The following is a 25927-nucleotide window of genomic DNA, read 5'->3' as shown; positions in this document are numbered from 1 at the left end:
CTCAAACTGAACACAAACTGTCCCAGGCTCTGCAGCATGGTTTTTGAGTGGCAAGAAAGGTAATGTTCAGTGGGAGAACGCTAACAGCAGAAGTGGGGTTCTGCCTGCTAAGACAATATGAATCTGCTATGTTTATTAGGAAAGGAAAACAAATGAGTTCCACTCACTCTTGTCCCAACATTTCCAGTGTATCCCCATAAAATGGTGTCTCTGCTCCTTGCTGGCGCAGAGGGGCTCGTGGTTTCATTAGTCATTTCCCATTCACTCACCTAGTAGGAATGCATTATTCTCTCCCTTTAAACAGCCCTACAAGCAATTCTTTTATTTGTGATAATGTCATGCTCTTCCTAGAGGTTGTCACTTCAGATGAAAAACAGGCGTATGCAAAAACATTATGAAATTAGCAGCTTTCCATACACAGCCAAGGCCACATGATTTTCAGCCTTGCCTCAGGCTCCAGCAGTCCAAGTCATTTTCCCTTCCCTCTGTTAGGCAGAAGATACCACACAATTCCAGTTTGGGAGGAACTGGAAGTGAAACATGAGTGCTTGTGTCGCAAGCTGTCCCCTGTCAGCACAGTGCAGGCGATCATGCAGCCCAGCCTCCACCATCAAGCTCATCAAGAGGAGAGCTGTGTATTTCCTCAAAGCGTCACAGAGACATGGAGAGGGGAATAGAGTAGGCAAGGACAATGTCAACATCGAAGTCTGTTACTGCAGCTGCACCCCTTCAGAGCTTTAAACACCAAACTGTGTATTTGCAGCCTTCCTGCTCTCAGCAGGCCTTATGTGCAGGCCCTACCATATACCTGCAGATCTAGGCCCAGCTCTTCTCCACACACACACACACACACACTCACAGTGAGTTGGTTCTGACCCGTATCAATAATCCAGTGAGATTTGGATCCATTATCTCACATATGCCTACTCTGAAAAGGAAAAGCAAGTGACTGACAAAAGCATCCCCAGTCAAAGGCAAGGTAGCTCCCCAGCCTTCATGCTGTTCAGCAAACACTTCCTTTCCCACAAAGGCTGAGGTTTCTGGATAATGGAAATGCTCTCCCTTCAGTGTAGGCATTACTTAAACGAGTAAGGTAAAAAAAATATTGCCTTTCTGACTTTCTTGTTTGGTAATTTTTAGGGTCTTTCGTGCTGTGTCCCTGGTACTAAAAGCTAAAATGCAACTACAGGAAATAAAATTTTTATTCTTCTTCAGCCTTTTGTCAGGAACAAAAGCATTTGCTTACCAATCTACCTGTAGAGAAACACAAAGCAACACTTTGAATACCTATTCCAAATCAGAAGCAAAAGGTAAAAGCCAAACAACTGGGAGCCTGCTCAAGGATCATACATTTCCTTATGTGACTCCATTTCTTTAACAAGCTTCTGTTCCTGAAAGTGCTATTTAAAACTGGGGAAAAAAAAATCTGTACTTTAAAGAAATCCTGGAATGGCAGAAATTAATTAAGTGACCAGGGTACTGTTTTGAACATGTTTTCAGTGCTCATGAGGTTTCTTGAATATATTCAACTGGTAGCTCTGAAAATAAAAACTTCAGTGGCTAGGAAGAGTTGAACAGGAAACAGAATATGCTGGTTGCTTAGCTCCAGACATGTCTCTTAAGCCTAACACATTAGGGGAACATATCTAGAGTGAGGAAGACAGCTCTATCACCATGTAAAGATGAATAAAGTATCCAGGAATCCATTTTGGATATCTAAAACTGTTTGTCATAAATTATTAGATTGCATTTAAAAAGATAAATTGACTGAAATGGGAGTTCTCTTATTCCTTAGTCAAGTAAATCTGTCAAGAAAAAGATATTTTGACTGCTTTTTTTTGGCTGTGCAGTATTTTGCGTATTATAAATTGTTAACAGTTTGTTATGATTATAAACTAATTATTAAAATATTAAATAGACCAGTTTTATGGCATCAAACCAAAATAATTTGCTGCAGCACATAAGCTAGTATATGAAATTTGCTGAAGACAGGGTTTCACTCTGGCTGTAAAATCACAGGACTAGAATACAAAACAGAGCGTTCAAAGACATTTGTGAACCTTAACTGCCTGTGTTTAGAGACTATGAGATCAGTGATGCTCAGAACAAGAAAAAGTGTTTACAAAATATACACAATCCTACTCTTTGGTCAATCAGTAATTATAAAAATTGTTTATATTTGGGCTATTTCATCTAATCTTCAAGATCTCTCATAGAGGAATATGGTGATAAAACATGGGGCTGGCTTTGGCTTTCACAACACTGAAATCAATCAAGTACCTGTATGCAGTTTAGAGAGAAGATAAATTGTGTTTGTCACACCTACAGCCAATTTTCTGGAAAAAAAAATCTAACAATTTAGAGAAGGCTAGATGCCCTATATTCATCCTTTCTCTGAGAGCTAGAAGTGAAGACAGAATACATCTCTCCTTTTTTTTTTTTTTTTTATAAGCATCTTTTTAAATAGAGCCTTTCTTTTTAGAGGTAAATTTCTTACTAAAGCTGAAGCTTTTGCTTGAGGCAGAAGATACCTGAAATGTATGAAGTAGAGTACTCTGGGCTCCATGTAGTGGCCTAGATTATACTTCATATAAATGAAGTTATTATATTAATCTCAACATTCATCAGGAAGTATGACAGTTTAAAATGCCTTAGATTTGTTATGAAAAACAATATTACGAAAAATCCTTCCTATTATATCTGTTTAATTTACTGCCTCCTTCTACACATATATTCTAGTTACAAGACATGTTTATTTTCTTTATTGGTAAATATTAGAACAATATGAGATTTTAAATTAGAAAAAATATGTGCTGTTGTGAACTCTTATTTACAGAATTACTCGCCTCCACTGCATTGCCTAGATAATTCACTGATCTATACACCCTCATAAATATTCAGGCAGGTCAGTCTCAAGCACAGATGCTTAACAGGCACATGTGTTTGGGGCATCTGCTTCTGGAGCCAATAAAACATAAGAGAGTAATTTTCTCTGCACTGTGTCCAGCCACCTTTGGTTACCCCGGCCAAGATTACCAGGTACTCAATGACAACGGAGCCTGCTGGCTGAAGCCTTGTTGCAGGTTCAACAGGTGATGTGAACTTGTGCCTCTGGGTGTGCAGTGAGACTCATTAGCTGTACTACAACAGTGATCAAACAAGTCTCTGGAGCACTGGGACTGAAAACACAACCTGAAGTCTCAGGTAGAAAAAAACTACATACAAAAAAGACACGGGATGAAGAAATATGAGAGGCATAGAAGAACATCCATGTGCAGAAACATTAAACACAGTAAGACTCTTGAGTTTAGAAAAGCAAGGATAGCTAGGACCTGCTATTTTGAGAAGGTGAAAAGAATAGTTAGTTGTTGTTTCTCATCATACAACATAACACAGTCAGCTTAAAACAATAAAAAGAAAACCTTTTTTCATAAAATACATAATCACATCATTGGAACACAAGAATGCCAAGGTAAAAAATATAAATTACTTCAAAAAACTGCTTTAAAAATTCAGAGACTGCCCAGAAAAGGATCACTGCCCACTTGTTTTCTTCCTTTCCTAAGTATACGACCAGTTACAGCTGCCAGGGATGAAGTATGGATTAGGAAGCTATAGGACTCACTCACTTAGCTTCATTAGATAGCAAAAACTCATTTAAATTCAAAATGCTCAGGGAGTACAAAGCAGCAGTAATAACAATGAAAATTTAAGATTTGCCCATCAGAATAAACAATATACAGAATAGGCAATATATCAAGCTTGTTATTGCCATTCTATGCTATGAGAATCAGAGCTGGAATTGAGAGATTGCAAGTAGCTCCAGTACTTTTCACCTGAATTACAGAGCTACTTTCTAACAGAAGACCTTTCAAAGCAGAAGGTATCCTGACTAGTTTGTGTGCATAATGTTTACGTATTTCTATTTGGACTGAAACAAGCGAAGAAATCCAGGCTCTAGATGCCCTTGCGATCACTCATAAATGTAATTTAGTGCACCAAAACCCAATAGATTAAAATAATCTTTATAAATAATTATGAGCTGACACCTAAGAGATAACATAGCTGAAATGACAAATTAGAAATGTCATCTCATGATGTGTGTTAGCCCAGTGTCACTCAAAGCCAATGTATTTTTTCTCATATCAAATTAGACTTGCCAGCTACTGTGGACTTTTTTTTCCTTGAACAAGGTACAGCTGAAAGGTCTGCAAAGAGAAACCTGCTTCTAAAGCATTTCTTTTGGAGCAGTCCATAAACCTTCTGCACAGGCCAATTATATTGGACATGGGAGCAGAGCTGCTGCATGTCAAAATGCTTTCATCATAGAAGTGTTTCTTTGGAAAATGAACCATATAGGTTAATACAAAGGTTTTTATAAGTTGACAAAAATATTACGAAGCTGAGTGATAGACTTGGACAACAGTAGAACAAAGATCTAGGCTGTTCTTTCTTGAGAAGTCCCAGGCAAGGGAATGGGTAGACCTTTCTGGACATTGAAAAGAGCAACAGCGTGACTGAAGGCCTTGTCAGACACCAAAGCATCCTTCTTGTCAACAAATATGTGAAACACGCACATTCCTGTGCCATTTACTACTGCTGCAATGTCACATCAATAACTCAAAATTAAAAGCCAGAAAGTGAGGGCTCCTGCTCATACAAGAGCTTCTGCATTGTCAAAGATCCTCAAAAGTTTGTGGACAGCAAGAGAACACACACAGTAAGGGGGCACAGACTTCAGCTCAGGGTTATTTTGCATGTAATTTGATTTCATGTGTTTTCCTACTTTGTATTCATTGATTTCAAATCCTTCCTCAGTACCCAATTGCCAGCTCATATTGGATAGGCAAGTGGCCAGCTGAGACTATGGGCATAATTAATGTCTGTTTTAGGAACTCACCTCAAACCTTCAATTTATACAACACATAAATGTAAAAAACATCTTCTGGTTACAGTCCTTTCCATTTTATTTTTTTATCATGTGCCCCTTTGTTACATTCACTCATCGCATCATCTCATAATTTAAATTGTAAACTGTTGAGGACAAAAATATTCTGTCTTGCCACCCTGTGACTCCAGGCTGGACTCCTTTCAGTGCTAACAACTCTTTTGAATCATGAGCAAAGCAGGATTGATGGGCAACAGAAACCTTATGCTTTCTTCACCCTAGGAAGTTAAGAATTCACCAGTCACTTGCAAACATCCCACTGAGACTAGTTCAGAAGTGTATGTTTAATAAACATACTATTAGAGTTTCTTCCACCTGGCAGAACAAACACGCAAAGTAACCCATGGCTTTAATAATTTACCCTCCATGGGCACAATTTGGCCATACAGCTAATTCATACTGTAGATTCGGCTCAGTGAAGCACTGCAAATTATCTGTACAAGCAGAAAAACCACTTCCAGAGAGTAGATCTAGGTTAAGCAACATTCAAGGATCTGCACGCAAGACTCTCACCACATTGAACAGTGAAGACATTAACACCATGATAGATTGGAAAGGTGAACCAAACGCATTTATTTACTTAGAGTACAGAAAAGACCCAACTTTTCATTCCCAAAACAATCATTCAGTAACAGTTGAAAATTAAAACTCTTCAAAAGTTCTCAGAAATAGCTTGTGCTGGTGTTGTTTGTTTGATTTTTGAAATATTTAGACATTTGGAATTTAAGGGAATGCCAAAACCCTTCAACTTACTGGTAGAGAGAGGAAATAAGATAATTCTAGGATATTCCTACCATTTAATTTTAGTTCACACAATAAAAAACATTAGTGCCAATCAACTTGCTCATCTCCTTGTGTAGCTATAAACTGACCATTCAACTTCATGAGAGATCACTGAGTTTTCTAAGCAGCTGGTATACAGTACAGACTACCTGCCTGGCAGATCCGAATTCATAATCCTCAGCTGAAAAAAGTAATGAAGAATGAACGGTTTAGTCTGATACTATGAATCTCAGTTCTTTTAAGACATCAGTCAATACCAATTGCAGTATAAATCTTGCTCAGCAAAGTAGAAGGGGTCTATCCACTTCTTTATATTGTCAATTTAAAAATGCCTGTTAAATAAAGCTTGGGATGCACTCCTTTAAACATTTCTTCCAGGTTTATGGACAATGTCACCTTTTAGTAATTAAACATTCTCTGTAGCTATGATGATTAGGAACTGAAAGAATAACACTATATACAGGAGTACTACTTTCCTTTCTGTTTTAAGATTTTATTCTTGCAGGCTACCGAAATGCCCTCCAGGTAATTTTTGTTAGAGAAAACGGTTCTTGAAGTCATTCTTAATGAGGAAGACACAGTGACTTGGACAGGTTTAGGTCTGTTAACATAAAGGGGAAAAAAAGTAACTTATTAGGAACAAACTTCATTGCTGGCAATAAGCTCCAACTGAGTTTAAAAAGCTTCAGTAAGACACTGTAATTAAGAAATGCAGCACTTTTTCAGTTTAAATGTAATTAAAACTTTTTTTAAAAATTCTTTTTTATCAACATTACCACAAAACAATGGGTCACTACCTCTGAGGAGTGCAAGTGAAATTTTTGAAACAGCACTAAATTCTAGTTAGGAGAGAAGCATTCCTAGAGTTTACTACTTGTCGAAAAATAAGTTCAACTACTAACTGTCCTCTTGAGAAACTTAATCTGAGCCAAGAATGTTCATAGCTGGCATTGCTGCAGAGATCTGAGTGTCATTCCTGGAGAACTGGGTTTAGCGTTCTAAATTCTGTGCAACAGACAATTTAATAAATATTGAACTTATCATGTAATGAAATAAACATGTGCCAAGAACATTGCTTGCAAAAAGATGAAAAATATGAAAAGTCTGTTACACTACAGGTATTGTTTATTCTGACATAAAACCCATTCATAGAAAGCACCTTAGTGGAGCAAGTTATACAGGTAGATGGCATATACAGACAGATGATTTTTCCCTCCCAGGTAAGTATTTAATCACCTTAAGTAAGCGTCACACAGGCGAACTGGTTTAAAACAGTTTTCAGCTACCTACAGGAAACAAGTGACTCTTCTCTAACTTGATACATGCTGGGAGCCCACATTGCAGTTAAAAAGAGTGAATATCCCATCAAACTTGCTTGACAACCAATTTAGATATGCCAGCTTGATGGCTGTGCTTCAGATCATGTTGGCCTTCTGTTTGGAAGTTCAGCAGGGTGAATATTCTACTATTTTCAGTTCTGATAAGGATAGTAAGGTTGGTTTGGTTTTCTCTCAGAAGTGAATTCCCATTTGCATATGCTCCAAAACAATTCAGTAATCAAAAGAAAAACATTGTATCTAGAACTGGTATAAACATATTGTCATGAGGCCTCCTGGGTCTAATTACATCCCCCTGGGTGTGCTTAGAAGAAAATTTACTTATCTTTCTTTACTTATCATTTAATTCAATGGGAACTTTAGAAGGGCAAAGGGAGGAGTTAATTTCATATGACCTATGAAGGTCTTCAAAATTTTCATTGTGTAGGGATTTTTTTCTAGGTGATGCATGAAGAGAAAATGAATGAAGTGGCACTCTTTAATCCAAAACCGTCGAATACTGGGGTTTCAAGGTAAGGCCTTACATAGCTCATAAAAGTCAGCTTAAGTCAAAACATAGAGGCAATAGACAAAAAATCCATGAAAATCAGTGATTAATTTAAAAAGGACATTCCAATGTATTTTTTCAATGTATAATACATTTGAAATTTTTACCAAAAAAAATTATAACAATTTTAAATAAATAGTAAAAAGGGGAGAAATATACATTTAATAAACACACCAAGTAGAAACAGATTGGAAAAGGAGTACAGCACTTCTTTCACATATGCTTGCACTTGCCCAATTACTGTAGCTGCACTACCAACATATTCAACTGTTGTAATTCTCATTACACACCCTACAACTGATTTGAAACATATATTTAAATAATTGGATTTACTTTTTGTATTTGTATATTGATTCGGATATTTAATTGTTATTCTTTATATACTGCAATAGTGATGAAAACATGAGAAGACCATAGGTCAATACCTAAATTCAAGTGAAAAGTTTCCCCAACTGTAAAAAATTATATTTCTGATAATGCTAGATCCTGAAAAAGGTAGTTTTACAACCACCTCTCAGGACATCATAATAAAGAGAAAAATGTGATCACTGTAGATAAAACCATTACCTTCAACAGCGCCTCCTGATTTTACAGAGAGATTATGTAAGAAACCCCTTGCCTCCTTTCTAAGCCACAGTTGACAAGGATTCTCCTTTTCTTCCATTCAAAGTCACATAGCAACTGCAATTATTACTGTTTTTTACCTACAGCATGTTAAGAACTTCACATATTTTTAATTATGCTCCAACACCAAAGATCAGAGTAGAATCAAAGTCATTCAGCAGGTTTCCTGCTATTTTTCTACAGCCAATCATTTCTCTGAAAACTGTAGCTGGCCAAACCACTGACATGTCAAAGACCTGAACACCGAGTGACTGAATCACACATTTCTAACTCTTCAGTCTCTCTTAGATTGCCTCTGTATTCAACCCAAAAGCGCTAGAGTAGCTGTCTGAACCAAGGACACTCCACAGCTTGGAAGATTAAATTCTTATTAAGCATAAAAATAAAACAATGTGTCATAGACTTTAACAGCCAAAAGGGCCAGTCAGATAATCTGCTCTGAACAGCGCAACACAGACCATTACATTTCATCCAGTAGTTCATGCATCCATTTGACTAGTTCAGACTGAGCAAAGACATTTTCTCTAAGCTGATTTTTACTGAAGTTCACTTTGTAAGTCCTGCCATTGAACATGGTAGACTTTCTGTTTGCATAACTCCTCCCACGATACAACCCTGATCCTGAGTAGAATGTAATATTCTTCTAATAAATAAATATTACAGTTGTGCCATATTTGCTTCTGCTATACTGATGTCTTTTCATTATCCCATGTTCATGAACCTTCTTAATTAAGGTTTATGATTATGTGACAAAACATCTTGGACTTGGTTGAAAACTTTCATTTCAGCTATAACTCAGCATCCTGTGATCCTTTCATTGTGGTTGTAATTTTTAAGAGAAATCATATATTTTTCTTCTTTTTGTACCTAATCACCAAGTCCTCCTCTCCCTCAAATGATACATGCTGATATCACCTTCAAGTCTCCAGCTACTGATCTACTTTTTACCTACCCTAAATCACTTCTAAAGCCTTTCAGTGCTTCCTCTGTTAACAAGTTATTATTTAGGTATCTATTCCTATATATTTTGCAGCTACAATTCACTCTTGACATTATCCCAACCGTTTTTATACCTGTATTCCAATCAATTTACTTACCTAAACAGTTCAGGTTTCTTGGGGGATTGAATTACACCCACTGATCATAACCTTTGTCCAATCCAAACTGTGTAGATCCTTCAGCATTTGAGGGATTTAAACAAATCTCAGCAAGTAAGCACGTTAAGGGGTGGAAGTCTTTATTTTTCTTTCTGTCAACTAGATACCAAAGATAGAAGTTTGATGTTGACATAATACAGGAACTGTGAACAGCAAAGGTTAGTTAGAAGATGCCAGTTATTTAGCAGATCTACAGTGTAGTAAAAATAGCAAACAAATTAAAAAAAAAAAAAAAGACAACAAACACATCATGACCTAAAAGGACACAGCGATTCTTTTGTGGATTTTTAAAGGACTTGAAATGGATACAAATTTTGGAATAAGCTATATATGCTTTAAAAAAAATAAATAACATCTAAAGTATGATGTGAAATACAGTCCAAAATCATAATAAAAGTAATGAAAAGGACAGAAAGGAATAAAACCTTTGAGAAAAGAGTAATGCACAGCTGCTCACCACACACTGCTTCCAAATCATGCAGAGAAGGAATGCCACGTGCTCAGCTTCAGGTGTTTGGCTGCACGGATCTGCTCCTATCGTGCCATGATGGCAGGGGCTGCTCTCTCCTTACCCATTGCCAGGGCAGCACTCCACATCTCAGCAGAACACTTTAAGTCACACCCAAACCGCCTCAGCCTTCCTTCTGCAGAACACCCAACAGTAAGTTCTCCTCTTCATTAGATATTGAAAGGCTTTGAAGTCAGAGACTTTTACTGTCTTTGATGCTAGCACTTCAGATGATCACAAGCTTTGGACCAGCATTCTTTTTGAAACATCCATCTCCAAACTGAACTGTGGTACATTTGAGAAGAGATGTTGGATGGAAAGAAGACTACTTCCTACTAGAGCATGATTGCTATGCAGGGCTATGTTTTAGCATAGTGCATCCCTTCAGAAACACAACTAAATATCATCTTAGTATCTCCTTTACTGATGCAGAATACTGAAGGGTCTCCTCCAGAACAGTTTCAAACCTTAGATGTACGTGTATATCCTGTTTTTATTTAAGTAGCAAAATATAACAATTAAAAAATCCTCTTAGAAGAGTTGATACTTGCAAACAGATCCATCTGCAATGCTTTACTGCAGAAATATATTTTCTTTTTAACTTGTAAAATAGGGATTGGAATTTTGTCTGGCTTTGGTTATTGGTTTATTTGGTAATTTGGTTTGTTGCTATTTTTGGCTACTGCATAGTTATATCAGGGTCACTTTGGTTTTCAGAATACTTATCTTCTGACTAAGTATACTTATAATAGCACTACTACCATGCAGGAAGTGTTTTCAAATGAATGATTTACATATTCTTAGTGATTCTGCCTTTCTAATCTCAAAGAGCTCTGTAATCAAGCAAAAAGTCATTCTTACTGAATTTACAAAGCAGTAAGAGCTTAAAGCTTGTCGGTGTCCAACAGCTCACAAGGAGGATTCTCATTTTGGTTTTTTCCACACTATCAACTTCAAAATATTCAGCTTTCAAAGAAAATTCAAAATGGCAAAAATGTGTGAAATATGAAAATAAATCGCCTTTTTCTTCAAATAGCAATGACAGCACTCATTTCAATCCTTTGCTAGTTACTTGCAACTGTATGCTATAGTTTGTATTTGTACATTTTTCTGCTATGTATTTTACTACAGTTCTCCTGACTAAGAAAAGGGAAGAAAATATAGTTTAAAGAAATTTGTAGTACTATTAATCAAGAGAGGTAAACTCACAATAATAAAGCCAATGAAGAACGAAGGCTTTGCCCCATACCCTTATGTTTCTTGCACTTCAGTTTAAGAATTTTCATTCAGAGAATGTGTGGTTATATTCTCTTCCTTGTAACAGAGACTTATTTTTTTTAATTTTGTGCTCGAATTCCTAAAAATAAGCTTGTTTTGCTAACGTAGCAATCCTTTGTAGGATATGTGAACAAACAGCCCATTGCTACCATAACAGATTTCAAAGCCCAGGTAAAGATCAAAAAGGAAGAGCTAGAAGTTTGATGGTTTGATGTCTGCACGAGCAGGGTTAGGGCTGAATCAGAAATCACATTCTCCCTTGGCTGGGAAACACCACCTGCATTCAGTGCCTTGACAACCTCATTATTCTCCCAGCTGTTTCACTTAGGAACATGCATCTCATTGCAGGTCTGAAAGAGTTTCATTTCTATCAAAAGGTTCTGTCATGTCCACTGAGGCACTTCCAACTCAGGTATTCGGGAATGCAAAATTAAGAGGAAAGCTACCATTTCCAAAGACACTTCAAAACCCTAAAGTCAAGTTTCTTAACCATCTAATACATTCAGTGGACTTCCACACACCAGGAGGGGTGATGCCAGGAGCTTAACCAACAGCAGAAACCAAGCCCATGGCTGTTTGTCACTCCTTGTTCCTTGGGCCCGGGACAACCATCACCCTGCAGGACTCAGGCATGGAGCCTTTGCCCAGGGTGAATTTCTACAACTCCTTTGAATATACAATATCCAAAGGAGTCAAAGGCTTGGTAGTTTACACAAAGCAGTCCCTAAATAAACTAAGGAATACTTCAAGGAAGATAAAAGGAACAGTGAACCTGGTGGATCCTCTTCTAAAAACATACAATATGTTTTATTTTTAAAGCCTGGTATTGCACTACCCCTGTGCAAGTTATGGCCCATAAAAACACTCTCTATATAAGAAACCAACATTTTACAGTTAGTCCAAAATCTTAACAGTAATCAAACAGTCTTTAGTCCAGTCACAGTCTTAAGTCTTTAGAGTTTTATTGTAGAGAAAATAAAACCTCTAACACAATATAAATAAAACCTCTAACATAATACAGCTACTTACTCATACACTAGATACTCATATACTCCCTTGTGTCTATCTTCCCTTTCTCTAGTGTTGCACACACCTTTCCATTGCCCCTTCAGGTCCTGAGACCAAAAGCACACAGTCAGGGTCCCACATCGTTTATCAGGAGTTGGTGGATGCTGATGGTGGGGACGGTTCTTTCTTCTCTCTAGAGTCCACCTGGTGTAATACAACACATTTCCAAAAGCATTCTACTTGCTGTTCTTTCTTCATTGTCTGCAAATTCCACACTATAGCCAAATAATTATTTATATATAATGTGTGTTTACTGATACTGTATATTTGTTATTTCTTCTCTTATCCCTAAAAACTTGTTTTGCACAACACTTTAGGTTGTATTTGTTTAAGGATGGGCACCTAATATTATATATTAATTAATTCTAAAAATAACTACTTATTACTTACTAGCCATTAACCACAGAAATATATCAGAATTATTATAAACTATAGGCAGTACAGCACACAACTCCACAAAGTCAGGCTGTCATTTGACAGATGTTGTTACATTTGAAACAAAGCTTCAGGTGGGATAAGGCAAACTCAGAAAACTAAAGCTCAGTGAGTCGTCATGCTAAGGCCTTGCAGAACTAATACAAGTTACTAGCAATGACAATACCATGTTTGTGTGGTTACAGGGCTATACCAGTAGATGAGTCACTCTCCAGGGAGGGTGTAATATTGCCTTGAAACTCCTTAGGCATCAGGTAAAATAAAATTAACGTCTTTTAAATCCCTGGGAGAGTACTCTAACAGCATGATAGAAAATACCAGTTCTGCTTAGAGCTTCCATCCACTGCACAGTGGTCACTGCTGGACTGAAAGCAGTTTGTGTGTTAGGTGACAATGGGTAGAATTTAGGTAATCCAAAGCTGCATTCAGACAGCTGTTTAGCTTAGCAAGAAACAGGAGGCTCCAGCCACACTCAGACATTGAAGAAACTTGAAAAAGAATATACACTAATAAGCTTTTAGATTCTTCATGATGAGACAGTTGGTCGAGTATCGCCTTTTTTGATTATTTTCTTACATACAGGTGTCTAAACTCTGTTTATGTTCTATTTCAAGCACCAAACCCAGCTCTCTAAATCTAGTATCAAGGTACAAATGAGGAAGCTGATTTTCCTCAGCTGCTCATATAGAAGAGACAGACTACCTCCTCCAGAGGGTAATTTTGATCATAAGAAACTCCCTTAATTACCATCCAAATACAGCTAAAAAGAAAATATCAGAAGTTTTTGCTTTTCAAATTATTTATTAAGAAGATACATAAACAATCAACCACAAAATGGGGTAAAAATATTTGAACATTTTGAAGAAAACCAAAAAAAGGTAAATCAGACAAAAATCACCTAATAACTGGGAAGGAACTTTCATTTCTCATCCTTAAAACATGCCATATAAAACAGCCTCCTAAAGCGGTGAAAATAGGTACTGGATGCAATTACAGCTTCAATATCTATCTTTCTTTCTTCAGTCTATTCAAAAAATGTCTGCGTATTCCAGGTAGTGAAGTGCATATCCCTTAGTATAGAGACAAAGCCAGCTAGAGAAGGGAAAGAATGAAAGAAAGAAAAAAATAACACAAATAACATCCAAGTAACACAGCTGCTTAGTCTTCAGCAAAGTAGGCTTCCAGTCCTTCCAGTTCTGTATCAGCTGTTGTATTTGAAGAGGTGGGAGTGGAATTAAAATTCATGCTTTCCTGACTATTATTTTTTTGTTGAGAGTTTCCTGAAGTACTTAATTCCTTCTTTGGTTCTCTACCACCAGTTAATAGCCTTTGACTCTCTGTAAAATACTGATTAGGATGATTCAAGGAAAACCCAATGTCATCAACCTGCACATAAAAAGAAATAAACATCAAGTTATAATATTTATTTCTAAGAGTCATCTTTTTCATATTCAAGAACAAATTAATTAACAATTTTTAAAGTTCCAATTTTGTTGAAGAAAAAGACAACAGTTTCTAAATACTGTCTCAGTAAATATTAGAGTGAAACAGATCTAGTTTCATCACAAATTTTCTTCCTTCATGAAATAATTTCTTTGGCATATTCAAACATTATTTCACACTGTCATTGCTGTAGTAAAGAAAAGTAACACCTCAAAACATCTAAAACAATGTAAGTAAAATGGCATCTCTTTAGAGATGTAGGACAATTGAAGCTGCACCTTGAAACAGAATTTCCTGATGCAAAAAGGGGAGTCAGACAAGTCTAGAGTCCAAGTGGCAGTAGAGAATACTACTAGAAGTTGTGACAACTGCACAATATAAATCTAGATCTCAATTATCAGTGTGAAACTGTGAATGGAAACAGGTAGCTTCACCTCCTTCCGTTTTTCCCAGTAGCCACAAAGGCAATATTTACAAGCAGCAGGCTAAGATAGACACTCAGCAGATCAAGCCTAGCTCTGTTCCATCAGTGCCAACATCAGCATCCCGAAACTAGAAGCACAACAAAGAACATTTAATCTTCAGTGGAAAAAAATACAGAAAACTATCATAAGGTGCAGCATATTTGTATTGCTCCTATATATACCTTCTTTCAGCTTTGCAATTATTTGATAAATGAATATTCAATTTCAAATCAACGAAGCTTTCAGCTTTGAAAGTAAGATCTTCCGATGTTTTTACCACAAACCACAGTTATAATCTTTGTGCTTCTTTTGGGGGTCTCAGAAGTCGGAAATGCTCACTTAAAATAAAAGGTGCTTCCACCTTCTATTCAGGCAATTTGCACCTTTTATCCGCCTGTCAGTTCATGTGAATTCTAAGAACATTTTAAGAAAAATAGTGCTCTTAAAATACATTGGAAAGTTTACCAAACGTGGGACACAAGAAACAATGGAAGACTAAGAGTCATATGCCAGTAAATTTCTGCTCCCACTATATTCCCTTTTTCGTAGCAGGGTGGTGCCAATTCAAGCATAACAAGCAACTCTGTACACACAGAGTCTCCTGAGGACACACAGTGTGGCTAATTTAATATGCCAAACCCCATCAATTTAAATTTCAGCCACTTGTGAATAATCATAAAGCAGAGGATCAGTGTGTACTCTAAATGGAACCCTGATTAAATGCATTACCACTGCCTCCATTAGAAAATGGTGGTGTGGATAACAAAATCTAATTTAGACATGAATTAGCAACTGTAGTCAGTGACCTTGCTTGAAAAATCTTAAAAGTCAGTAACAGTCCTAGCACTCCAGTTTGGTACTCTAAGGCATAAAGAAAAAAAAAAAAAACCCAACCAAAAAAACCAACAAAACCATCACTGAACTTCATTTTTCATTTCAGTCTTATCTGGATGAGTTTCATCCAGACAGCTTTCATCCATGCTCCAGTCTTCATTACGTGCAAACTAAATTACTTCTTTATACCAAAAAGGCTTAAGAAGAAGTGATATAGTGAAAAACTAGCTTTTCTAGAAGAAGCTCTTAATTAGCTCTGGTTTTTTTATCCTTAAAATCTCAGTTTTCTTCAGATCAATTTAAGAGTCACTTTGTAACTCTTAATTTTCTTCTAAACTCCTCTCTCCCCAAAAAATTGGAATAAGCTGTAGAAGCAGTTCATTGTATGAATGGGAGCCTACAATCCTGTTTTCAGAGGTGATTAATGGTATTTGGCTAAAAGCTACTTACAGGTTGTTAGTTAATATTGTTGTATGAGTTCATGTACCATTTCTCCTTTTCAAACTTGAATACTACTAAATCAAAACTACTGGATGAAGCTTATACAACTTTTAATTAAAAGAATTCTGTGCAAACTATCACATTTTTCAAGTGCCTGAAGAGAGAAAGGTGAAGATTTGTTCATATCATCATCTTCATTTGTGATATAGTGATACAGAAACAATTCTGTTCTCTGTAATTTTCAACCAGGTTCAGTGAGCGTTTCTCTGAATAAAAATATTCTACTCTCGCTGGAAATTTACAAGAACTCTGAACAAAAAAATGGAGGTTTTTTATGTTAGATTCCTCATGTTTTTACTTTATCTAAATTTTACAATATTTTTAGGTAATGTAGATCAAAGTACATCAATTTTAAAAGCCTTGTCATTAACTTAGTTGTATGTTAGCTGAAACTTACTACCAGAAATAGAGAAAGTAGATTTCTCTAACAGCTTTGTCCATTCACACCTGTAAATCTACCTAGAATCCATTATACCCAATGAAAAATGTATTTTCTGTGCAGTTAAAAATTTAAGCTCACAACATGTATTGACCCAAGCAAAAGGACGTATCACTTCATACAGAACTGTGGATTCAGCACATGTTGCACACACTGGCTTTCACACAAACTCCAGTTTTATATTTCTCCTGTAGCAAATATTGTTTTGAAAAACTTAAAGCATCCCTGGGTTTTAATCAAGAACTTAAAAAATGACAGCTGATAATGCTACAGGTGATATTACAGAAAAACCACACTTATAGCGCTGCAACTTTTCTTTCTCAGACTTATTAAAATAGTCAACAAATTGCATACTCATACACTAGTTCCTGCCTGAAGACAACGTGCTGGACCACAGAAATGATGGCTGCTTTTGTTCTGTGGTTGCAAAATAGTGAAAACAAAGATCAGGAGAGGTGTAGCATTGAAATTAATAAGTCTAGGTTACACAGATTACAAAGAAAATCAGCTTTTTCATAACCTGTGCTGTTTGAACCAGTAGTATCAAAGTGTAAAGACAACTCTCATCACCAGCCTCCCGAAAAATATATCCAAACATTCTCACTCTAGTCCAGCTGTATTTATTAGCACAGTCTCAGTGCCAAGGACTAGACTACAGAAGCTGACCCTGTGAACTTAGAAAAATATAATCTTATCAAGTCTCCACTAAAAAGTCATTCATACTTGATCTAACCCACATACACACCATAACTTTCAAGAATAACAAGTAACACTAACAGCTCTACCCAACATATATCAAACAGTTTCTCGGTAAAATTTTTACATAATTGAAGTTAAAATTCTCCACGTGATCCAGTCCATTATTTATAAGAAAATTTTACTTAAGATTGTTCCTCTACTCAAAGAAACAATCAATGTTAGGCTAATTGATTCTTCTGAAGCTTCTTTCACTGAAAAACCCTGCTAGTGATATATAGAAAAACAAAGGTCAGAGACACATTTTTAACTATCCCATAAAAAAATAAAAAATTAATAAAGCATACAGTTGTAGGATACAAAAATCACTCCAAGCAGGCCGGTAACAAGTTGAGCAGCTAAATTCTCTTAAAAAAAAGTATGTGCCATGCAAATTATGGGAAGTGTCTTTCTCTGTATTCTGCTTTCTCTCATTGAAATAAGACATTTATTAACAGCAAAGCAGAAAGATGATTCTTCATGCAAGCAGCAAAGACAGATATTTATATTACCACAAGACTGATAAAAAATAATGCTGTTCTGGAATTTGCCATAGAAGAATGGAAAGACAGCTTTCCTAAAATGCACTGTGTTGATTTATCCTTCATTGAATGTTGACCTTGGAGTCTATAGTCATCTTTGGAAAATATTATTTCTACTGACTTGGGCTTACACGGGCCAAGTGTTATCTAAATTTCAAATTGTACATAATTTTGAATTTACTTCCAGATTATTAGGTTTGTTGTCACATTTCCTAAGACTAAGAGAAAGTGTTCCTCTCAAATTACAGCCGCCAAAACAATACTGGATAGAGGTTCAGAGTATACCTTTGCTATACACTCATATACATGATTGCTGGAAATTTATGAAGAGAAACAGTTCCATTTAAATCCAATGTGAAAACCAGGAAGAACAAAAAAGTCAACCATAAGTCTCTGGGTGGGTCATCTAATCCTCATCCATATCTTTAGCAACATATACAGCAACAAATATACCCTGCTGTTTGAAAGGGACATATCCATTTCTTGGGTTGTGGAGAGAACAAAGCTATAAGAAGGGCTCTGCTTCATTGCTTTTTCTTGATGAAAGGAATTTTGAACCAGTGCAAAAGCTGGTTCTTTGAATCAAGAAATCACACAGGAGATGGAGTGTGGCCATTTGCTATCTTGAAATTTTCTGGAGGATCTTACTTTAACTTTGCTTGCAATTAAGCAAATGGGAAAGCTCTGAGAATGTTCATCTTGATTTAAAAAATAATCACACATGACTACAGATGTGAAAAAATACCAAGCAAAAATTAACAATATTAACTGTGAACAGACTGGGAGATTAGCTTAAATTACACTTTTCTGTTAATTTTTTAAGGTGTATGTAAACAACATCAAACTTACAAAATGCATTAAAACCCATAAATTTCATTAAAAGCAGGATATTGAGAAAGTGAAATGACCTGAAATTGTTAAAATTCAACAATATTGACCTTTTCAGGAAAAAAGCATAACATTTTACTACATCTTGTAATGTTGAGGGTATTAATAACATCAATAAATAAATGCAGAAAATTACAAAAGAATATTTGAAATTATTGAAAACTAACAAGGCAAGACAGCTAATGGTGGATGTGCAAACTGAAAATAGTCTCTGGACTTCAAGCATGATTTCCAAGGCCTTCCTCAAGAGTCACTGATAATAGCTGAAACAAAAATCAGTAGCTACTTACCTCATGTGTCAACTCAAAGTACTTCTGACAGGCCAGTTGGTAATGCATGCCCTTCACCAACTCCAGGATCTACAGAGAGGGAGAAAAATGTGACGGATTCAGAAGTAGTACACATACATCTTGTTGATCTTCCACAACAAGGTATTCCACAACAGCCTTGTACAACAGCCCATGGACACTTGCAGCACATGACATCTGTGTATTCTACTAATAACTGACAACATTTAAAAATTCCCTGGCTACACTAAAAACAAGATAAAACCAAAGGAAGGTATGCCTGGTCCTTAAAATGTAATTTCAATACTCTTAACTTCAACAATAAGTTGAATCCATATTTTAGTAATATAATTGTGACAGTTATTGTCAAAGTATCATATTGCAACATCACTTCCAAAACTGTAGACATAAATCTAGTAATTCAAGTGGTTGAAGCATGAAGCAATCAAGGACATGACTTGTATTCTTATTTTCCACATTACCAGTTCATGGAGATGCACAGTAAAATACTGTGCTCCCATCAAGAAAATTTAATGCAAATCCTTTAGACAAGTATCTGTGAGAGAGGAATGCTTTTACCTTCAATCAGATTTGTCCTTTTTAAAATGAAGCTATTTCTAGTCAAGCTCAGCAGAATATGTGAGTGAATAGGCTGTTTTGAACACCTATTAGGAAAATCATGCCATCTTTTGTAAATACAATTTACTTTCCAATTCTACTTCAGGTAATCTCTTCTGTGCTGCATAAAGTCCCATTCTTATCACCAGAATGCAATGCTGGTTGAAATATTTTAAAGTTTCATCACCTCCTCCCTCCTTTATATAATCAAAATGTATGCTCTCTCTGCTTATCAAACAGAGAAAATTGCTGGAATTAAGAGATAGTCTCAGTGGAAGGAAAAATAGTTTTCAAGAAATGTTAATTTCAAGCCCTTTCCCAAGGTTGACCTTTGTGTCAAACACAGCAATATACAGCTTAAATCCCTGCTGTACTCATTATCAGATGCTGCCTTGTATTTATTGACAGATGTATAAATAAATCACATTTGCTGAATGGATAAAAACTGCAACACAGTGCCAGGAAAGTACTTAGCCACATTATTTCTATGTAATAGCCGAACTGATTACATTTCTATCCCTCTCACCACCTACTGTTACACCTTCTGTAAAAGAGGCCAAGGCCAACTAGGCAATGAAGTCTGAAATCTGGTACTATCTGGGTAGATACATTTATTTCTTTTTTTAATCTTCTCTCTCCTTGAAATTGACTGAAAAAATTAGTAGTTAAGGATTGGAGAAAACTCATCTATTCACTTTTATATTGCCTTATGTTTTCCTGTTTGTTCCTTACATTATGCTATGCTATGCAAACGAGCTACCTCTATTTTAAAGAAAATGCTAATTATGTTGTATGTATGTACTTTCTTTAAAAGTATTTTTTCACACAATTTAGAGTAATTATCAGAAGACCTGTTTGTCTGCTGGTCAGTTGAAAGAAACATTCACGATGTTCTGTAGTATTCAGACTCTTCTAACCTGAATTTCCCATTTGAAATAAGTCAACTAATTTAATCTAGTTTATAAACACTTTAGGTTTTCTCAAAATTTTTCTTCATTTAGTCAAGATTACACCTAATAAAATTATATAAATATGAAGTTTTCTAAATTTAGGTGTAAATACATTTGAAGTCTCAGTGATCTTAAGTGAGAAAACATAAAGTTAGGTATGGACAAATTCTTGCTATAAACCCCAAAAGACAGAAAGCATCAAGGTTCTCTTATAACTGCAATGAACTTTTTGAACAAGCTTATCAGTTAAAGACTAGGAAACAATCTACAGTTTGTTTAACTTCTGAATTGCAGACCACAGTTATAGCTGCTTTTTGTATCAGTGATGCCACTGTTCAACTACCCTGAGAAGCACAAAAGACAAGGATCACCAAAGCTAGCTTTTAATTATTATTTTATTATTTTAATTATTATTAATTCACAAGAGCTCAGAGGATGAGAGACCAAGCTGCTGTTGTCTTCCCTGACAGTTCAGTGGAAAAATGGTAACTCAAGTGACAGATATCAGAAGAGGGATCACTGACACAGCAAAAATGATAACACAATAAAGGGGCACTTAAAAATAAATTCCAGTTCTGAGCAAACTATTCTGAAACCAAGCCCATTCTTGTCAAAATCTTGACCTGCCTTTAAGGTGGAGACAAGGACTTCATTGAATTGATGCCACTGACATATGAAAGCTATAATGGTCACGTTATCAGAGCTGGCCTTTAATGTTATTTTGCAGCAGGTCAATCTTTATTTCCCAGCTACACTTTTGTTTCGCCAAGGAACTACTGTCCCGCTCCCTTGAAAATCCACACAGATGTTTCTGCTGTACTACTATGAAGACGTATCTTGGAAAACAGCTGTGAGAAGAACCCATATCAGCATTCTCCAGCGAAGTTTCATAACTAGATCTTCATGCCACTTCTCTTCCTGACATGGATAGAGTGCTCCATAGAATAGATGCCCACCAGAACAGTCCAGAAACTTTCATCCAGTTTGTTAAATTCATCAATGTACGTGATTGCACTGGTCATCATTTTACTTCTGTTCCTTTACCCTCTCCATCACATCACCTCCCCAGATTGAAACAGTTGGCCAGTTTCAGTCAAATTTGACAAGTAGAGATGACAAACCTAAATGCTGACGAAAAGCTGTGGTTGGGTAGAAAAGTCAGACCAACGTTTGTGGCTCGTTCAGAAAAAAAATAAAAAAGCAGTTATAATTTAGTTCATAATCCTTCTGAGAGGCAGCCACAAGGCATCAATGATAAGCCTAATATTTAGTACACATGTAAGTTTAAACCAGCCACATCAGGGGGACCAGGTCCACTTTCCATGTATATGAAAGGACTGAGGAATAAGGGGCACATCAAACATATTCAAAGAAAAACAGTTAGTAGATTAACTTGCTTTAATCAGGGATCAAGTTGCTAAGAGAGGAAAAAAAAAGTTAAAAACTGCAATAGAATGGAGGTCAGATGGAAAGGAGTCATCTGTGTGAGAGAAACTATAAATTCTCTATTAAAATAAAACAGAATTATAATTCATAATAAGTATTATCTTTTGTACATTTGTGTACATAATGAAAGCAAGCTTAGAGCTGTTTTTCACTAGTGTTACCCAATAACAGACCTCCACTCAAAGCTTAATTCACAGCAGGAATCTTTTGGCTCTACATATATTAAGATATTCACACTGCATTGCTTTATTTTGCAAGTAAAGGTACATACTCAAGGACTCTGTTAGTCCTTATGCGCCTTTTCCTTCACTGCCATCTGCAACTTGCTTTTCTGATGTTGCTCTACTGACTACTAATGAGGGTAAGATGATGTTTGGCAGCTGTATGCAGTCACCTGCTTTTATAGATTCTCAGGACTCAAAGCTAAGATGTTTCATAGCAGGGTAGTTGGGGCTCTGTAATTATCCATCATTATTTTCACTTACTCAAAATAAGTTTGGGTTTGTTGTTTTTTTTTAAATTGCAGAATTAACTTATATTTTTAACATGAAAATCTTTCTACTATAGATTCAGTAATGTATGACTCATTTCTAACCTTCTCTGGAGGTATTTAAAAGATGTGTAGATGTGGCACTTGGGGACATGGTTTAGTGGTGGACTTGACAGTGTTGGGTGATGAACTCAATCTTAAAGGTCTTCTCCAACCTAAAGATTCTATCATTCTTTTTATTTCAAAGATGACTGAAGATATGATTGGGTGCAACTGCTGGAGGTTATCTGAACACATTCTACTCTTCTCTTTCAGGCCACTCTGTGACCATCTCAACACTAAATCTGGCCCCAGAACTCCCCAGTGCCTTTTTTCTCCTGGTCAGTACAGTCATCTGTCCTTTCTACTGATTTCAGGTATTCCCTGTATATTTTAAATTGATTTTGAAGGTTTCATGTTTATAATGTATGCATGTATAGCACAATTTTCTCAGATAACCTCCAGACACACCTTTCAACCTCAACCATACTGTGATTCAATAATAAACAGTCTCAGTAGCACCTGACTACATTTTTATTACATCCTTTTGGTGGTCAGAATATAAAATCCAAACTTTAAAAAGTACATTTTCTAGTTCAACCATGTACCTTCTATACTTTCAATTGTGTTCCATGTATAATAAATCTGTGCACATACTCGAGAAGTCTTCTGTATTCTTACAGTTTCTTATTATTAGGAACCTTAACAATGACTATAAGTATCTGAAGGGAGGGTGCCAAGGCTCTTCTCGGTATTACCAAGGACTAGAGGCAACAGGCAGAAACTGATGCACAGAAAGTTCCACCTGAAGACAAGAAAGAACTTCTTTACTGCACAGTTGACCACACACTGGAACAGACTGCCCAGAGAGATTGTGGAGTCTCCCTCACTGGAGATATTCGAGAACCATCTGGACACAATCCTGTGCCATGTGCTGTGGGATGCCCTTGCTTGAGCAGGAAGGTTGGACCAGATGAGCCACTGTGGCCCATGGAAAAAAACCCCTTTTTAAATTAAGAGAACACTTCTCCTAGAAAGAACATGCCATCTTCTGAAGTTATCTACTGTTCATTTACATAAGCATTTTTCCCTCAAGAAATGCTTTTCCTCCTAATAGAAAAGCAAAAAGAATGAGTCTAGAACCTCTATTTTTCCTGATTGTAAAACCACATATTTTAGCTACCTTTTGCTTTTCCTGTTGTGATAGATGCAAATTGGGAAATGGGTGATTTCTCCAAGAAAACTTTCTGAAACCAATAATATAATATTTTGAAATAACTCTAGTTCAAACCCTATAATTTCTATCTTCCTATGTGAGATTCTTCCTAATATCTGTTCTAAACCAACTCCCTTTCAGTTTGAAGCCATCGTTCACTGTCCTATCACTACATGCAATTGTTCAAACTCCCATATGTAAAGACATAATATCTTAACTATATTTTCATCTATAGTCTTCAAATTGATTAGCTATTGTCAAACCTGATTTCATAAAGATTTTACCTAATTAGCACTATATAAAAGACAGAAATGAAATATGATCCAAAATACACTATAAATTCAAATGTTGTACACTCACACATTTGATGCTCAGCTAACCATATTCTTTCTCTATGAAGTATTTTTAAAAGAAACAGAAAAAGCTACAATCACAAATAAAGAAATAGCCTAGCCTAAGGAAAATGTGAAATGAATGCAAATTAAATAATTCAGTTCTTGGAATAAACATCAGGATTAATTCTTTCTGCTTTAGGCTACATAATAACTAGAGAAGACCTGGAAGTTATCTCCTGTATTACTTCCAGAAGATGACTTCAGCAGACAGAATCTTAAACAAGATAAAGCCTCAGAAAATATGGACTACAGGTTGAATCTAGACAATTCACTGCAAGAACATTCACATATTCAAATGTTTTGATCACTTTTTTCAGTACTGACAGTACTACAAAATAGCTGCAATGAAAGCCGTCTAATGCTCCGACTGATTACTGAAGGCACGTGAGGTCTGGTTGTATTTGCTCTGCACCATCATCCCAAGGTCCAGGATTCCTTTTTCACACCTAGTCCTGTGTGAAAAGCCCTTTGAGGATGGGGTTTGTTTCCACCCGCCAATGCTTTATCTGTATGGGAAGACTCAGAAATTCTTCTGAACCTTAAAGGAAAGAGTGTATGCCAAGAGTATGGACAGCCCTTGAAACGGATGACTGAGAACAACAGCACTACAAAACTAACCATCTTGGGTAAAATCACAGCCATAAGGGCCCACATTCTGGCTCACATAATAGCCAAGTGAGAAACCAAGACGAGAAAGTGACTTGTTCATGGGCTTCAGCAGAAGACATGTGAGTACTCTAAACCAGAAGATGAAAATTCCAGTGGGAAACCAATTCATAACTACACAGCTAAATCCAAAATAAATGTTTGAAAAATTATGCATCATTCATAGAATTTTGTTACAGAGTGTAAGAGGCCCTGAGCCACAGAAAAGACATACCATTTATTAAAATACATAGCTGAAAGGTCAAGCTCTGAATGATTCATTAAAAATAGCAATCTACCAGGCTGTAAGGGAGCTCTCATTGGATCTGGAGTTAACAGGAGGTCTAAGAGAGTAAAAAGGTATGCATGGTTTGGGTGAATGTCAATCTAAAGACTCACATACTGGAAAAGCAACTACACCAGAGGCTTTGAGAGTGGTAAACCATCCAACCCCTAATTCACTGAGCTAAAGGAAAAATAACACTTCTGATAATCATTAACTATCATCAGCATCGGAAAAGACTCTTAAAAGCTACGGTTTGGACTGAAGAATCTTTAATTGTTATTAATCATGCAAACATTATTGGACCATGCAAACAGAGCAACAACAAGTGGCAGCAATAACGAAAACCTGGAGACAGATGTGAACTAATTTTCTTCCTCTTCTCTTACTGAATATCTCAAAGACTGATGTAAAAGATTAATTTCTGAAAACTCAGGCACAGCCAACTTTTTTTTTTATTATTATTATTTGGCTTTGTGTGAAGGGTGTATTGTTCTGGATTTGTTTTGTTTTAACACTAGGAGTGGACACTGCAGAGCCCTGTACTCTGACTGCACTTAAACAGGCACCACAAAATTCATGGACAGGACAGTGCCTATTTCCAGGCAAAGAAGACGTTGACGGAAATGGTTTTTCTTAGTCACTTTTCTTAAGACAATTTAGGAGTCCTAGTGAATTCCAATTCTGCTTTACAAAGGAAAAAAAATACAGACACACAAAAATAAAAACACAATTCACATCAAATAAGGAACTATGTTAAGTAAAAAGATACTGCCTTACTGTGCAAATTCACTGAAGAAATAACCTCTACTAAATCCTACCCACACATACAGAAGGCTGTTAAACCAGTAAATCCTCACCAATCTTTCCAATGATTAGCAGGATAAAAATCTCAGACCGGTATCAATTTTTGATGCATATAAAAAGGAAAAAAGCCAAAGGAGAGTATATCTCATGTCAGACAGATGGAGGCTTATTCATATGAACCAGGAGAAAATACGAAAAAAAAAAAGAAAAACCATGACTA

General features: G+C 36.2%; 1 protein-coding gene across 2 annotated transcripts in view; it reads right to left on the bottom strand.

Moving 5' to 3' along the window:
* Positions 1-13431: 13431 nt before the first annotated feature.
* The window catches only part of PRIM2 (DNA primase subunit 2), a 100620-nt gene continuing 88124 nt past the window's right edge, over positions 13432-25927 (bottom strand). The window contains exons 12-14 of one of the 2 annotated variants that reach the window (XM_027645057.1): positions 18822-18890; positions 13839-14071; positions 13432-13770 (exon numbers count right to left, since the gene is read on the bottom strand). In XM_027645057.1, the coding sequence (XP_027500858.1) occupies positions 13844-14071; positions 18822-18890 (297 nt within the window). In that variant the 3' untranslated portion in view covers positions 13432-13770; positions 13839-13843. Of the gene's footprint in view, positions 14072-18821; positions 18891-25927 lie in introns of both variants that reach the window. The other variant, XM_027645056.1, reaches the window with a different exon arrangement.

This window comes from Corapipo altera, unplaced genomic scaffold (genome assembly GCF_003945725.1).
Source record: "Corapipo altera isolate COAL_440 unplaced genomic scaffold, ASM394572v1 2, whole genome shotgun sequence".
Taxonomy (NCBI): Eukaryota; Metazoa; Chordata; class Aves; order Passeriformes; family Pipridae; genus Corapipo; species Corapipo altera.
Note: the sequence above shows the minus strand (reverse complement) of the source record. Positions and strands in the feature narration are given on the sequence as shown.